The sequence below is a fragment of the Sparus aurata genome, chromosome 10, assembly GCF_900880675.1.
Source record: "Sparus aurata chromosome 10, fSpaAur1.1, whole genome shotgun sequence".
Classification (NCBI taxonomy): Eukaryota; Metazoa; Chordata; class Actinopteri; order Spariformes; family Sparidae; genus Sparus; species Sparus aurata.
This window is the reverse complement of record NC_044196.1, coordinates 27,096,999-27,113,980: the sequence shown is the minus strand read 5'-3', so window position 1 is coordinate 27,113,980 and position 16,982 is coordinate 27,096,999. Positions and strand designations below refer to the sequence as shown.

Sequence of the window (16,982 nt, the reverse complement as noted above, 5' to 3'; positions counted from 1 at the left end):
AAACATGTACAAGAGATTTACTCTGCTCACATGGCTCTCTGCTGGATGACGACATGCAGTGAATCACTGTTCCTGTGTATTAATACAGCTCTGATACTTCAGAGTTCAGCCAGATTTCCCTCTACAACACAACAGGTGCAGGCCAGATGTTCGGAATTTATATGTTAATGGTGATAAAGCTTCCTTTTATACTATTTTTATCACAGCAAACTTCACTTGAACCCTAAATTGGAGTGAAACTGACACATCTGTAACAATATTCTCCAAGTACCCTTGAAATCCAGAAAATATATATTTAATGCAAGAAATTAATTTAGCTTTACGAACTGATGGCAGCTATGTCATACTGAAAATGAATGTACCTGCTTAAAGTATGTGACACAAAAGATAAACATCAACCACTGCCATTCAGAGCAAATATTACCAGCCCTTGGCTAAAGCATTGGTGCATCCCTATATAAGATCTACTAACCAATACAGCACATACAAATGTAGCAAAGGACACAGTGCAAGATGATCCGATCAGGCAGTGATTTGTTGCCTGCTTCACAAAGAGTAAAGACGTAGAGAGAGAGAGCAGACCTCACCACAGGCAAAGTACAATCGGGAGGGGGCTGATTTATTGCAGACTACTGACCCCCTCTCACTGTCTTTTCATAGCAAAGGCCTGAAGACAGACAAGCTGCCGGCTCATGTGTTCGAGATCGATGAAGACGCCAAAGACGAGGTGAGTAGAGGGGTCCAAGTGGCGTTAGATCACAGACATTGATCACTGACTGCAGTGAAGATAAGTGGACTGCTATTGACTCAGTGGGCCTATCATGGACAGATGCACCATACATGCTTGTGAAAATGACAAAGATCCTTACAGCCTTTCCAAATCATATATATAAGAAACTAATTATGGCTCCTTCAAAATGTCTGAAAATGTTAACGCAAAGCACTGCCTTTGAACTGGTAATTGTGCTGGAAGATTCAATGTAACTTATGGTCCGCCAGTCCTTCAGTCAGACCAGCAGAGTGACCCCTCAGAGACTGAGTGTGGAGCAGAGAAACCAGCAGCCTTATACGTCCTATAAATAGCCCTCATCGATCCTCCTCCCAGGCCTCATGCCGGATGCAGATAAACTTAGACAGAGAGGGTTTAATTGAAAGAGAATAAATGCTGCTGTGCTGCCAGTACGGGGGGCTCTCTATTACTCCTTGAAATGGCCAGTGCTACTGTTCCATTACCTCTGCACAATCAATTCTGGCTGTGATCGCAAATATTTAAGAAGAGAAAGAGAAAACACACATGCATATAAACATAAATCATAAATATTTGTTTTTCTGTGCCCTTTATCCAATCTCACATATCCATCCACAGGGCCATAGCAGTAAATCCATAATAATGAAGTCAGGGGCATTATACATTAGGTGACAGTGTGCTACAATTCTGTGTATGAGGGTGTGGTGGGGTGTGCATACATAGTAGCTGCTGTCAGTTGTCTGAGAGACGTATGGAAGCTGTGGGGAGAGAGCAGCCAGCCAAATAGATTATAGGACAAGGCTTGAGCGAGAGGAGGATGTGTGACACTCAGAGGACAAAACACCACTTCAGTGTGATGAGGCTCATCTCCACTGTGCACACACGCCCCTTTTTCACTCATGTCATGATATGGGTGTCATGTCCCAGGCTTACATTAAGCTAATTAGTGCACCTTGTACTTTGAATTTCTTCCAAGTGGCTACACGTATTTGTGGTTCTTATGTGCATATTGTAGCGCCTATTCTCTTGTGATGAATGTGTGTTTGCTGTCAAACTGATGAATAGTCCCATGACAGTTATGAGATAGAATGGCTATATTGACTGGATGGAGGCGGAATTACGATAGGAAAATTATGGGAGTTATTATTATTTTTAATAATAATATTAATAATAATACATTATTATCAAGGACATGCACCGTTTGGCTGACAGTATATAATTAGTATTGATTAATTGTTTCAATTTTCTTTAACTGTGATCAGTGAACATTTCTCAGAACCAGCTACTTGTCAGAAAAAATATGAATGTTTCATGCAAATATGGCAATAGAAATTGACTATAACATTAGCGCTTGAGACTGTCTACTGTCAACAAGCACAGTGATGCTTAATATGTAAGAGCTATTAACCTGAATTTGACCTGCATTATAACGTGCAACTGTCTTGATTGATTCCCAATGTCTGTTTTTGTGTCTGTCTGTTTCTCTGTCAGGATTCAGCATCGCTGTGCTCCCAGAGGGGAGGCATCATGAAGCAGGGCTGGCTTCAGAAAGCCAACATCAACAGCAGTCTGTCTGTCTCCATGAGGGTGAGTCACCAGCAGACCTCCTGTCTGTTATTCACACAACATAACAGCAACAAATGACACAACAGCAGTAAAAACGTTGGGTCCACGACAGAGCTACTGAGACGTGGCAACTCTTTGTTGTCCTGCATGACTGGTACACCATTAAAACTACACTTTTCTTTATCAGCTTCTGCATTGTTCTATCCCATCATACTGTACTGTATAATATAATCAGGACTTTTTTTTTTACATCATTGCCTGCAGTTACAGCTAACATTAACATTTACACCTTTAATATTTGATAACAGAAAATTGCTATAGCACTTTTCAAAGGTGCTTTATACAATAAGACAAATACCATAAATGCACTGCAGTGAAAGCAGTGTTGTAAATATCAAAACAAGAAAAGAGGCAGTCACATAAATGATAGGGTGGTCAGAAACATCTAGTAAAGTTTAATTTTGGTAATATCAAATTTATTTAAGCCATATTTCACAGTGTATTTCTCTAAGTAGGGATGCAATATTCTAAATATTGATGGTTTGATTATAGCTAGAGGGAAAGAAGTCCTGATTTCACAGTTTCACATAATGCATTCATTTGTGTCATAACACTGGATTTATATTAAATCAAATGGGCATTTTATGAAGAGTTGTTCATTGCTGCAACCGTGATTACAAATTCTTTGTACTTAGATATAGAGTTGCCTGACTTGCTCTCCGCTGCTGTGAATTACAGGTGTTCAAAAGGAGATACTTCTACTTGTCTCAGCTCCCTGACGGCTCCTACATCCTCAACTCCTACAAAGATGAGAAGAACTGCAAGGATACCAAAGGATCCATCTACCTGGACTCATGCATAGATGTAGTTCAGGTACAGGGGCTGGAAATAAAATCAAAGAAACATCAAATGCACAGCTGAGAATACTGCAACAGTTTGACCAACACTTAAGTTTTCAATACACCATACTGTTTGTTTAATCCCTGGTGTATCTGTGCCAACAGTGAGTTTTCTGTTCTTGGCACAAGCTCTCACCCTTGTGAAAGTCAATGTGTTTCCTAGTCTCGCCACACTCCAGGGGACTTTAGCTGCTTTGATTGAATAGATTTACTGCATTCCACCGTCTTGGGCAGAAAAGTTCAGTCCTAGCAGATTATGAGGGGGCTGCTGCTGTTGGTTCATGGCACACGCTGGTACCTCATTCAGGTTTGCACTGAGTGGACAGGCTGCCAGGAAGCTTTCAGTGTGATGAACACATTCACAAGATGAATGAGAGGAGCGAGCTGACTCATTCCGGCTAGTGGGCTTAATGAGGAAGCTTTTGGAGTATGGTGGGTTTGACGTGTGCAGCATGTTTTGCACCCACTACTTTCATAGAAAAACAGTCCAGTGTGAAGGCAAACAACTGTCTGTCGTGAGGACCTTGCATGTAAAAAAACATCTGAAGCACCGTGCAAGCAAAAAGCTCATTATTAATGTGATTGGTGAATGTACTTACATTTGCTAAAGGATAAAAGTACTCCCAAATATGGGACGTCCTTTGATCCATTTAGTGTTTTTTGTTTGGGGAAGAAGATAAAACATTTTTTTTTTCAACATATGCAACAAAATACCATTACTCTTCCCCCTTAGAGCCCTAAGATGCGGCGTAATGGCTTTGAGCTGAAGATGCAGGACCGCTACAGTCACTTCCTGGCTGCAGACAGCGAAGCAGAGATGGAGGATTGGGTGGTCACACTGAAACAGGCTCTGCAGGGCAGCACTGATGCTAGCCAGGAGAGGAGGAATGGTGCAGAGACATTGGACAGTTCCCTGGGTGAGTCAGACCATGCTTTCATCTGAAGTTCATTCACTCAAGAGTTGTACTCAAGTACAATTTTGAGGTACTTGTACTTTACTTGAGGAGTTTCATTTTCTGCTACTTTGTACTTCCACTCCACTCAACTTTGGAGTAAAATAATGTACTTTATACTCGATCATATTTATTTGTTAACTTTAGTTACTAGTTACTTTGCAGATTGAATCCTGCATCAAAGTGGCACATTGTTAAATTGATTTATTGTATCTGCATAAAAAAAGTCTGTTTTAGATAATCAGAATAATGCTGATAATAAATATTGGGTCAGATAATCGGCTACACATATAAACTCCTGATCAACCCCTAGCATAGTGTATATACAAACATGTGAATATATGTTTATTTATATTTTACTTGTACTTTCGATTCTTTTGGTACATTATTTTGCCTTTGGATTCTTAAGTATATTTGATATAAGATAGTTGTATTGGTGTCTTTCATTTTTATCAACTGTATCTTTATTTTTACATTTACTCGTGAATATAACTTTTGGGTGCTCTATAAAACGCAAAAGCATAGAAAAAAATACTTGGAATACACACATGCCTGGATCACCTATTAGTCAACCTATTATTTACAGTATTTTTGAATAGTCCCTTTACAGTCATGGTCCATTTGGCTATGATAATAATAGCATGTTTCAACTGAGCATGTTTTAGTGTTGTTCAGTGTTAGTAATTACTCTCCCTGGCAGTTGAGGGAGTCCAAAACGCCCCTGAATATAAGTCTGGGTTCTGTGTTATGACATGTTAATGGCTTCCATATTACAACCATTCATAGGCAATACATGTGCTCAACAATATAATAATATAATATATAATGTAATAATATTCCATTAGTTGCTGCCAGTAGAGAGATCTGTAGTGCTGTAAAAATGCTTGCATCTGCTGTAAATTCCTCTAAAAGATGTTCAGCTGTGTAGATACAAGTAACTCAAAGCCCAGAAATCGTTTTTCCAGCTGCTCCAGTATATTTGTTCATTTACACTCCTTAGTTGTGCTCCCAAATTCCCTCAAGTGTGTGTTTCTTTAGGGGGCAGTTATCGGTAAATTGTCGAACTCGTGCCTATCCTGAACTGTGGACAAACGCCAGCAGTTTTATGCAGTTTGTGTACGTCTTGCCAGCATCTGTGGGCTTGTGAAACCATATTGGCCTGGCTTGGTCACAAATCTCCAAGATGCCAATGAGCAAGTGGGAGGCTGTCCAGAGAGATGGAGAGTTCATTCAGTGCCAGCACCTGGGAGTCAGCAGAATAGCAGAATGGCCTCTTCTTAATTTGGCCAGTAGACTCTAAGATATTAGTTTAGCTCAGATAGCCACACAGGGAGTCATTAAGGAAACATTGAATGGGCAGGGCTTTATTGGACCTGATTTGTTGTCTCGCTGGGTTTCTGTGCATTCTGACCAACTTTATTCATGTCCTGTTCAATCAGATGACGACACGACCAGCCAAGGTAAAGGTGAGAGCCTGCTGGAGAGCCTGGGGAGGAGCTTACACCCCGAACTTATTAAGGTATGAAGGATGGATCGACTGTCAATAAGCTAAATCAGACTATTTACTACTCTTAAAAAACAAGATAGCGATGGCTGTCATGCCACATTTGTGGATTGAATTATTATTATTTTTCTTTATTCATACTTTTTGTTGTCACTACACAGTTAATTCACATGATCGATAAAAAAATAATAACAAAATAAAAATGTTTCCCCTTAAAATTTATTTAAAGAATGCCATAGCAACATATCTCATCTCAGAAATTAGTCAGTGCTTTTGAACCAGAGCATGTTTACGTAAACCTTTGTTTATGGATCTCTTCACATAGAGGAGCAGCTCTTTTGTTGGATTCTGTGTCTGAGTCCATTTTCTCAGCCTGAGAACAGCAGTGTTTATCCACAGAGGGCCGACCATTTCAATTTGCCTGTAAACCCAGACAGACAACAAAGCCCTCAGTGCTCTGTGCTGCTGTTTCTTTCTGTTTGCTCTGGGCCACTCCAGCACAGCTTTTTACCTCTCCACGCAAAAGATCATTTGAGTTTACCTGCAGGCTGCTCAAAGTCAGAGGGGAAACAAGGGGAAGGAGATGGATTAGGTCTCTTACCGTGACCTGAGGGTTTGATGGTTCTCCATTAGATGCCCTTCTTTCTTTGTCTGGGTCTGTTGACGGCTTATCTCCTTCTCTGTCTTACTTGTCTAAAAACACAAGGAGGAAGCTCAGTCCTCAGAATGAGATTTTGTGAGTTATTACTTTTGTTTTAAAACCAGGTAATGTTGTCCCATTTTTATTTCACTTATATTCTTCTAATGTGTGTGTGTGTGTGTGTGTGTGTGTGTGTGTGTAGTATGCCAGGGAGACAGACCAGCTCAATAAGATGAACAGAAATGAATGCAGGCAAAAGCTTTTCTCTCTGGACCCCGAGACACAGGTACACTGTAGATAGAAGATACTTCTTTCACACATGGTTGTCCTATGATATATTTATTTCACTATTGATTCAGACTATTTGATCTCGCCTCCTCTTTCCACCATTTACACTGTTTCCCTCTCCTTTCCCTCAAACATCTTCTCTCCTTTCAACTGAATTAATCATTCTCCTCTTGTTGTTAATCTCCCTACATTCATGCCTCCTGGTCCTCTCTTTGCTCCTCTCCTCCCTCCTGTCCGGTATCCAGAGGCTGGACTTCTCAGGCATCGAGCCAGATGTGAAGCCATTCGAGGAGCGTTTTGGCCGTCGAATTGTGGTCAGCTGCCATGACCTGACCTTCAGTCTTCAGGGCTGCGTAAGCGAGAAGGGTGACGGCGTCCTCACCAACGTATGTCATCACCTTACTTCCAGATTATATTCTCTTCATATGACTGTTCTGTTACCCCCTGTTACTTTTTGCTTTACAAAGTGCTACCAAACTTTTCATAGAAAAATAGATACCTGATAACCAGATACCCATGAAAGAAATAAAAACTGGTTTAAAAAAAAGGGAGTTTTCCTTTTCACACCACCCAGCTTCCACCATCCTCGCCCTTTGCTGTGCTGCCCCAGTTTATACACCTTCATTATTCATGTTGGCCGGTCTGAAAGCAACGAATGTAACCGGGCCAAAAGAGGATAACACAATTAGAAGTTGCAGCCTCTCATTTAGTTAAGAATAAAACAAAATATATAAAGTATGTATATTAAAGCAGTTTGACACACTGATGTTGCTACATCCTTTTCCATTTTAAGAAAAATCTAGAGGCTAGAAGCCTTAAACTTTGTAGCTCTAAATGAGTAATGACTTAAGGTTATGTAAGAAGTCAGTCTTAATATGGAAATGTCTTGAGTATGTTATCAGTGAAGTGCTCCTGGCAGCATGAGGCAGCAGTTTGTGTGAGCGCCGCCTTTGTCAGAGTAGATTGCTGTAGTCATAAAACATTGAGTTAGACCTCCTCCTCCTGCTGCTTTCTCGTGCATTAGAGGGGCTTCTGGGAGAACTGAACTGAGTCATATTTGTGGTCTGGAAGCAGCATGCTTTCTCTATCCCCCCCTTCTTCCTTCTCCCTCCTTTCCCTCTACAGTCTCTGATAGGTTCAATGTTCATTGAATTGAGTGAGGCTTGTCCATCATGCAGGAAGAATTCAGCCTGGCATAAGTGCACTCAGACATTCACAAATGTGTGGGCGACACTACTGTGGAACCTACATTTGCTTTGGGTGAACTGATAGTAGTTGAAGTGTGTTATACAGAAAGACAATATTTACATTATTCAGTGTCTATTTAATATTTATTCCTACATACTTAGGATCAATTTACTGTAGAAAATTGTAAAGATTTACTATTTTATGTATTGCACATTGAATGGCATGGCAGATTAAAAGTCTTGATTGTAGGTCATCAAATATTGATATTGTAGTTGGTTTATTCAAATTTTTAATGCAGGCTGACTGAGGTTTTAAACAGATTAGAGACACAATGAGCTTGAAGGTGTCATGTTGCATGTTATTATGTGTCTCTTTGTCTATTGTTTAGACTCTGTATTAACCATTAACTATTTGCTTTTGGTATGCATATTAGTAGCATATCAGCTCTTTATTAACAATTAGTAAAGATTAATGACTTATTATGCATAAACCCATTCTACAACTATTACACTATTTCTACATACACATTTTTACCTAAATGATCTCCTGATTTCTGCTTGTTGATAGTAAGATGGGTAGATAAATTAGGAATCATGTGTCACAAAGCACAAAACTACAAGTGTTAATAATGTCAAATTGACTCTTTCTAACTCAGAATATGTTCCACATTCTAAAGCGAGACCTTGCTCATAACATTCACTAGTCGTTTGACACTCATCACGCTACAAAGGTCCTACTATTGAATTAGCCATATAAGGATGTCTTCAATTTAGAATGGCCAACATGCTCTGAGTAAGAAAGACTTAATTTGGAGTTATTAACACATTTGTGTTTTGTAACGGAAGACCATATTTAAAAGGTTTTATTAAGGGAGAATGACTCTTTTTGTGGTACCACCTTAAAAAGCACATTAAGATCATACATTATGTACAACAACTCTCCGACTCATGAGCAATAAGCAGTAGTTAAGTGCTTTATAATGACTAATAAAGTGCCAGTATGCCACTTAATATTCATGTTAATAAGCAACTAATTATTGGTTATTGTAGTACAAAGTGTTACTGTGTATGGGATCATTCCCATACTACAACTAGAGGGACTAATCTAAGTGAATCTAGTGTGAAATGGGATATACAGTAAATTAATCCAGGTATATTAGAAATGTTATCTGATGTGTTCTAGCACAAAAAAGCCCTTAAACTGTCTCTCTGCTCATCCCCAGGTGGAACCATTCTTCATCAGCCTTGCGCTCTTTGACGTCTCAAAGAGCTGTAAGATCTCGGCCGACTTCCACGTTGACCTCAACCCGCCCTGTGTCAGGGAGATGCTGACCGACGCCTTGGGCCAGCTCTCTCCTTCATCAGACTCAGAGGGCGGAGGAGGGGGAGGGGGAGGAGGAAGAGGAGGGGGAGGTGGAGTCATGGTGAACGGAGACTCAGGGAAAGGGAACGGCCTGCCTGCTCTTCAGAGGGTGTCAGAGGCTCTTCTGCGCTTCCCCACACAGGTAGACAGCTAACTGCAGACACAGCTATTTTATTGAGGAAATGACTTTACCTGACTCACTGAGAGTATACAGTCAGAAATGTGTGAAACCTGAATCATTCTTGTGTCATTCATACAGATAAAGGTGTGACCAACACAATGTTCCATTCTTTGTGAAACAAAGCAAACATTAAAGTTGATTCAAATTGAGGTCAACTCATCATTCATATTCATGACATGATAAAGTAAGATTGTAGGAAATACAGATACACTGTTAAAACTGTAGGTCATGTGATGTGATGTGATAAAAATGTGATAGTAATATTTGCATAACATAAACTTTTAAGGCAAAGGTCTAGTGGAGCTAATATGTTTCTGCAGTCTACATAATACCAGGACGATTTTAGATTTGTTTTAGCTATTTGCTGTTGAATTAAAAATGAAAGTCACATGGACTCTGGTGCTGCAGCTCACTTATTAGCCAGAGTTTTGGCAGCCCTGTTATCCTGTTGGGTTAGAGGTTTTGCTGATGTGGGTTTTACTGATTTGAAACTGAATCTTAATTTTTCTTTTAGCTGCTCTTTTGTCACTTGAGGAAGTGGCTGAAAATGAGAATTGGTTCTTCGATGTCAATAACTTCAAAGCCTCTAGAGCTATTCTTTTTGCTTTCGAGCGGTTTCTTGGAGCATATTAAATGTTCTACAAGTAGTTTTTAATGTGCTATGAAATCTCAATTTGATATAGAAATCAAAAATTAAACATGATATGAAAAATACATTGCACCTGTTAGCTAGATCAATATCTTTCAATGGGAGGTGGTGGTGCTCATGCCATTTTTGTCCACAAGGGTCACCAGTATCAACAAAAATGGAAGTCCCATGTAGCCGCTTTGAGATACTTAATTACATAAAATACAACTAGATAAAACAGTAACAGGTAGGAAAAACAAAAGAAAACTGGATCAAACTGTGAAAAGCATGTTCTTTTTATCTGTGTGTCCTTCGAAAGAATCAACTTAGAATAATCTTCATAAGTTTACATATCTTTACAGGAAGCTACTCTGTGTGATCTGTTCTTAGGTGAACTTTCAATACGAAGAAACACAGCAAATAAAAGCATTAATACAAATGGTAATACAAATGTATTGCAAGTAAATGTAGTCAGCGATGTAATATCGCATTGTAAGTTATATTTACTAAAGTACAGAACTTAAGTACATTTTCTTTTCATTTATACGTCTATTCTACAACATTTTGGTTGCAAATATGTCACTTTTTACTCACAACATTTTTTCGATAAGTTAAGCGCTTCTCGTTACTTTGCAGCTTGCATTCCATAGTAATGCTTTTTAAATTAATTTGTTTTATCAGCAGTTCAATAACAAAGATTTTAACAAAACAAAACACCATAATTCCAATAATCAATAAAATGCTGAATATTGAGTCTGACAATAGACCAGCCTGATAATCAGTTGACTCTACAGTATACAGTATATAGATACTTGTTAATGTATGATTTACTTTTATTTATAATTTGGATACTTAAGTACATTTAATATCAGATACTATAAGACTTGTTCTCCAATGTTATTTGTATGGGTGACTTTTACATTGTCAAAAATAATATTTTCATATTATATCTTTACTTTTACTCAAGTAGGCTTTTGGCTACTTTTTACCACACTGACTGTATTAATAACCAGAGTTTACTGTGAATTGTCACCATCACACCCTATATAACCTCTGCAGGTTGGGGTTTGATGGAGTCCTCACTCCTGCCTTAGAAAGCTCAGTGAGGTGACAGACTGCTGAAATGTTATGTGTGTCTGTAACAGCGTTAGCATTCCCATGCTGACTGCAGCTGGCCTCAGTGGGGACAAGGGATGAGTCACCAGTTGATGGATTCCCTGTTCGATGATAGAGTGTTTCATATAGATGTAACCTTTTTTTTAATCAAAGTGCCGTGCTTTCAATTTCATTCCATTGTAGTATTTCCAGATGGAGAGTGTCTCCAGACAATGCTTGGTCCGTGTCCAGCCTTTTAAAAACTTTGAGAGGATCCACATGACGCCTCAGTTTAGCTCATTCAGCTTTCATTTGCAAGTGATTTCAGACTCCCTTTGGTTTACCAGTGACCTTTTTTCAGCTCAGTGTTTGGTGATGTCATTGCTCTGTCTTGTCTCTTCTCTTTGCTGCATTTTAAGTCCAGAGTTTATTTAGGAAAGAGTAATGCCCTTGTATGAGTGTTACTCTTGGCTCTGACAAACTCCTGCAGGTGCTGTGAGATCAGCACACACACACACACACACACACACACACGCGCGCGCACAGTCTTTTTCCTCACCTCTGGCTGCTTGGCCCATAATAAGATTAACTCACTCAGCAAGACTGGAGCCTGTTGTAAATTAACTGTTGTTAGGTTATAAAAGGTTCTGAGATACTCACTTTCCATTTTCCTGTCAAGAGACATTACTGGGCTTTAACAGCAACAGGACACACGGTAAAACAGAGCTTTTTTTAAAAAAAAAAACTGCTCAAAGCATCTATATCTTTAATTTGTGGGATTAGTATAACATTCTGCCAACCAACATCGGTGAAGGATGCACACCAGCAGAACATACACTCATACACGTCATCCACACCCACACATACAAACATGTGCATACAAACAGAGCAGGCTCTACCTCTGTGATTAGTGTGCTATTATAGCTGGGAAGACCGCAGTTTAATTTCAGTGCATTGGGTGTGGTCCAAGGACAGAACCTCCTTTTCTTGTATCTCTGCGCTACTTCAGCAGATTTTGGGAGGCCGCAGCCTCCATTCCGGTTCATTACATAATTCACAACCCTAATGCATTTGTGTAGGCGCCTTTTATTAAGGAGATGTGGTGGAGCTTTTTTCCCCCAACATTCATGGCAGTGAGTTATAAACAACAAAGTATAAAGTGAAAGACTGAAAACCAGAAGCTGCTGCCTGTGGTTGTTACATCTGAGAAGATGAGTGAATGAGTGCAGGCGGGAGAAGACAGGCAGTGTTTTGTGAGTGTGTCTGTCTGACTGACACTGCACCAGTCTTTTCTTACATGTGTATTATTAATGCACCGTTTGTGACATCCTCATCTATTTGGATCTAAAGCTACATTAGTTTCTTAGATGTTGCAACTGTTCGCTTGGTTTCAGTACTTATGCTTAAACTTTAATGATTTCCAAAATGTCTTCCTGCTTCCTCTGTCTACATTTTTGTTTCTGCTCCCACTAACATCTGGCAATTTTGTTGTGTGTTTTTGAAATTGTACATGTGCACATTAAAATCCACTTGAGTTGTTTGTGTTAACTGACCCTACAAGCTTAAAGACAGACCCATCTTACCAAAAATAGATGTGAGCCCCTATGTGGTTTTCCTGTATAACCTTCAGCTAACAGCAGACACTTCCTCTGCACTTGCCTTGTAGAGAAGCAGTTGATGAAGACTAACGAGACATTTCAAGTTTGAATTGCTGATAATTTCAGCAACAGGTGGTCTTGATGAAGTGGTTTCTTGTATCAGTCAAGTGATCATTTCTTCTCTTCATGTTGCTAATAATGAAAACCGAGAAAGAGCATTGAAAGACACTGACAGTCTGCTAATACACATATATTGTATACTATAGGATCATGCTCTATGTAATGTGTCCTCACACCATTTATCCCTCTATCCTCCAGGGTATCTTTTCAGTGACCAACCCTCACGCAGATATCTTCCTGGTGGCCCGTGTGGAGAAAGTGTTACAGAACGGCATCACACACTGTGCAGAGCCGTACATCAAGTCCTCCGACATCAACAAGGTCAGCCAACCTTAACTCTTTTATTAAATCACTCAAACACAAATGCATAATAAAAACAACAGCAAGCTTTTTTGAGCTGGCTTTTCTCTTCCGTATTGATTTCTTTTTTTCTGTTTGTCTGTCCCCGCAGACTGCTCAAAAGGTGCTCAAAGCTGCCAAGCAGACATGCCAACGCTTGGGCCAGTACAGGATGCCATTCGCCTGGGCTGCCAAGTAAGACAGGAATAATCTATGTGTCAAAATATTACCCAGTAAAAAGTCTGTTTGGATTCATCTTTGGAATGGCCTGATACAAGTGCAAAAAAGATGTCATCATGATATAACCCTGATTTAAAAAAAAACACTGGTTCTGCTCACTTTGTGTGTTTGCAGGCATGAAATCCACAATGTTAACAAAAAACATTATAGTTTGTCATTTTGAATATTAGATATCTTGTCTTTGGGGTTGTAAGATAATGCATTGGATTTTAAGAAAGCTTGAAGTCTATTCATTTAAAATGTATACCACATATATGTCACACATCCTCTTTATACTTTGACAAGTCTAGTAGGTGTGAAAAAAAATTGGTTTGATCATTTTGCTGTAAAGATATTACAAAGATTGAATGTAGCGAACTAGGAATTCCTCTGAGATTTTATTTGATTATCGACCTTAAGCTTAGCTGAATTGCAGGACATGTAAGAGTATGTGGGGAAGTTGTCCGCTTCAGGCAGGTCTAATGGAACAGATAAACTTCTGTTTTAGTCAATTCAGCTGCATGGCTGGTTGCAAAAACACAACCCATAGCCTTAATGCATCCTGTGTAGACACAGACAGGATTGAGGTTGCTATGCTGATACACACAATATTAGAATCAGCCAAATCTGACATGTGGACAGTTCAGAAACTTCACATTGACATCCAGTGTAATACTGATGCAGTGAAATAAATATGAGCAGTCTAACTTCCTTCAGATGAAAATGGATTGTACTTCATTAAAACTTGCATAAGATTTTTTAAATAAAACTCCATCATATTCAGCCTGATCGGAAATGTGATGTTTGGCTGTTTGTATGAGCCGTCTCTGTAGCCATGTGTATCTGTTTCCAGGCAGGTGTTCAAAGACGCTCAGGGCGGCCTGGACATGGATGGGAAGTTTTCTCCTCTCTACCGCCAGGACAGTAGCAAAATCTCCACTGACGACATCATCAAGCTGCTGGCCGACATCAGGAAGTGAGTCATCTGCGCTCTTCTGCTATTTTAGTGCCCGTGCACGTTTAGTCTTTTGTTGAATGTGTATTTCAAATGGTATTGCTTAGAATACCACCTTTGTGCCAACTCAGGATTTAACTAATCCCATCAAAAAAGCACTACATTTTGAAAAGTCCTTTCTTCAGACCTGATTGCACTTTGTTTCATATTTTAAATGTCTTTCCTCATCAGACCTGAGAAGAGCAAGCTTCAGACAATCCCTGGACAGCTGAATGTCACCATTGAGTGTGTCCCACCTGACTTCTCAAGTATGTTGTCATTTCTAAACACTCCCTTGAAAAACTGAAGTAAAATAAGCTTGCATTTCCTTATGACCAAGACAAACATAAAACAATAATAACAAGTGCAATGACCAAACCTGTGGTTCTCTCACAACACATGCAGAAAAATGTTCCTGATCCTAGAATGCAAACGATAAAGACTGGGAAGTGAATTAAAGTCAGTTTTTGGGTTCTCAAAGGAAATGTGGATAAAGAGAAGAAAAGGAAAGAGGATTTTTGTTGATGGGTTGTAACCACATGGATTAAAGAATGCGATTAGGGAGGTACAGTAAAGGGTAAATGATGGCTTCCAGCATCAATGGCAGCAGTTGAAGAAAGTACCCCGAAACCCTACCAGGAAGTACCTGTAATTGGTGCTTTCTGTACATCCCCAAGTAATGAACTTTTGATTTGCAAGCTCCTAACTGTTGTCGAATCAATATCAGTATCTGAATTTGCACTGACTAACAGTTTGGTTGTTTGTAGTGTACTTAGCTCAATACAAAGAGAACACTTGCACTCACAGAGAGATAGTCTTCTAGTTATTTAATTAAACATCCATGAATGAGCCACCCAGAAACCACTACTCCTAATAAAGAAGGCATGATGACAATAATCAGAAAAAGAATGACAGGTTTTACGAAATTAGAGGTAATTAATATATAAAACTGACGACTGGACACATTCGGAGCCATAGAACCCAGTTTTACAAATGAAACTGCAATATTATTAACAGTAACTACAGGACGTAATACAGAAAAAAACGCCATTAAGTTTATACATCCACATAGATTATAATAATGAGATCTTTAGAGTAAAAAGACTGCTTACATTTTCTAAAATGCAAATGCTGAACAGCTGAAAGCACCCAGTTAATTAGCTCACAAATACACTTGATGACCTTAGGTTGACTCTTTGGGATGGCACCAGAAACAGGACCACTTCAGTGGCACTTTGGTCCCGTAACTCGTCTGCTCTCATCCCACAGATACGGTCACTTCCTCTTACATTCCTGTCAAGCCCTTTGAGGACGGCTGCGAGCGGGTGTCGGTGGAGGTCGAGGAGTTTCTCCCCGAGGAGGCCAAGTACAACTACCCCTTCACCACCTACAAGAACCAGCTCTACATCTACCCCTATCAGCTCAAGTACGACAACCAGAAGACCTTCACCAAGGTGTGTGGAGTTAAGCGCGGTGATGATGGGAATGAATATTGAAAATATCGGTGCTTTGACTCAGTTGGTCACTTATTTATTATTTGCTCTGCTGTGTGCATTGATTGAGTGATATAATGTTTTCTCCACACCAGGCTCGAAACATTGCAGTCTGCATCCAGTTCCGAGATTCAGATGAAGAAGGTGGAGCCCCTTTAAAGGTGAGTTGTATGAACTGTAGATATATCTGGGGAAAAAAGCAGATGATGGGGGAAATAAAGGTAAACAATGATCGGAGGATCACTTTATTCTCAACACATTAGCAGGAGCCTGTTGCAGAAACAATGATAATGTCATAAGTGTCCAAAATTAGATTGGATCAACAGCAGAGCTTCAAAACAGCATAGCACATGATAAATGATTCTTTTTATTTCTTTTTACAAAGTGGAAGTCAGGGTGCAGCTGAGGGGCCAGGGAAGGGAGAGAGGAAAAGCTCCCAGAAGCTGGTTATTATAGCTGGCAGGAGGAGATAATGAATGGTCACTCTCTTCTCTTCTCTTCTCTTCTCTTCTCTTCTCTTCTCTTCTCTTCTCTTCTCTTCTCTTCTCTTCTCTTCTCTTCTCTGTTTCTCTCTGGCCACACATGTCAAATATCTGTGGGTGGAAACAAGTCATCAAAGCACCGGGGATTGTTTTCCTTTTCACTTTTCCAGAAGGACAGAGGAAAACAGAAATACTTCAGCTTGAACCGCCAAAACATTTACACTTGATGCTCTCGATCGAGACAGTCCAGACAGACAGATCAGCGTGCAGTCTTGCAAAGTAAATCTCAGATACTGTAGATTAGTCTTCTATGTCTGGTCTCAAACAATGCTAGAAGTACAGCAAGTGAGGATGTTATTTACAAACAGTGATCAGGAGCCAGCAGCACACCTCTCAGAAGATTTTAATCAGGGAGGTTCTGGGATTAGAGGCTCAAATCTGGGAGGGAATTCTTTTGAAGCTTTAGGAACAGGAATGTGAAAAATTAAGGATATGGGATGTCTCAGAGTCTGTGAATCGAAAATGTATTGTTCTCACCTGCCTCTAACCTGTTTTCATGAATCATGGTTTGTTGTCCAGTCAAACCTACACTCATGAACCCAGGTGTGATTTATGAATGGGCTTTCCAGAAAAATGAGCCAGTAGAATAGAATGGTACATTACATGTATGAACAGGACGTCCTCG

General features: G+C 39.7%; 1 protein-coding gene across 4 annotated transcripts in view; it reads left to right on the top strand.

Moving 5' to 3' along the window:
- Window positions 1-16,982, top strand: part of dock11 (dedicator of cytokinesis 11) — a 66,937-nt gene that overhangs the window by 11,624 nt on the left and 38,331 nt on the right. For 3 of the 4 annotated variants that reach the window (XM_030430747.1, XM_030430746.1, XM_030430748.1), the window contains exons 5-18: window positions 661-727; window positions 2,240-2,335; window positions 3,053-3,187; window positions 3,947-4,130; window positions 5,606-5,685; window positions 6,513-6,596; window positions 6,844-6,984; window positions 9,009-9,290; window positions 12,969-13,091; window positions 13,222-13,304; window positions 14,182-14,304; window positions 14,515-14,591; window positions 15,592-15,776; window positions 15,911-15,976. In XM_030430747.1, coding sequence (XP_030286607.1) covers window positions 661-727; window positions 2,240-2,335; window positions 3,053-3,187; window positions 3,947-4,130; window positions 5,606-5,685; window positions 6,513-6,596; window positions 6,844-6,984; window positions 9,009-9,290; window positions 12,969-13,091; window positions 13,222-13,304; window positions 14,182-14,304; window positions 14,515-14,591; window positions 15,592-15,776; window positions 15,911-15,976 — 1,726 coding nt within the window. Of the gene's footprint in view, window positions 1-660; window positions 728-2,239; window positions 2,336-3,052; window positions 3,188-3,946; window positions 4,131-5,605; window positions 5,686-6,387; window positions 6,407-6,512; window positions 6,597-6,843; window positions 6,985-9,008; window positions 9,291-12,968; window positions 13,092-13,221; window positions 13,305-14,181; window positions 14,305-14,514; window positions 14,592-15,591; window positions 15,777-15,910; window positions 15,977-16,982 lie in introns of those variants that run through there. The other variant, XM_030430749.1, reaches the window with a different exon arrangement.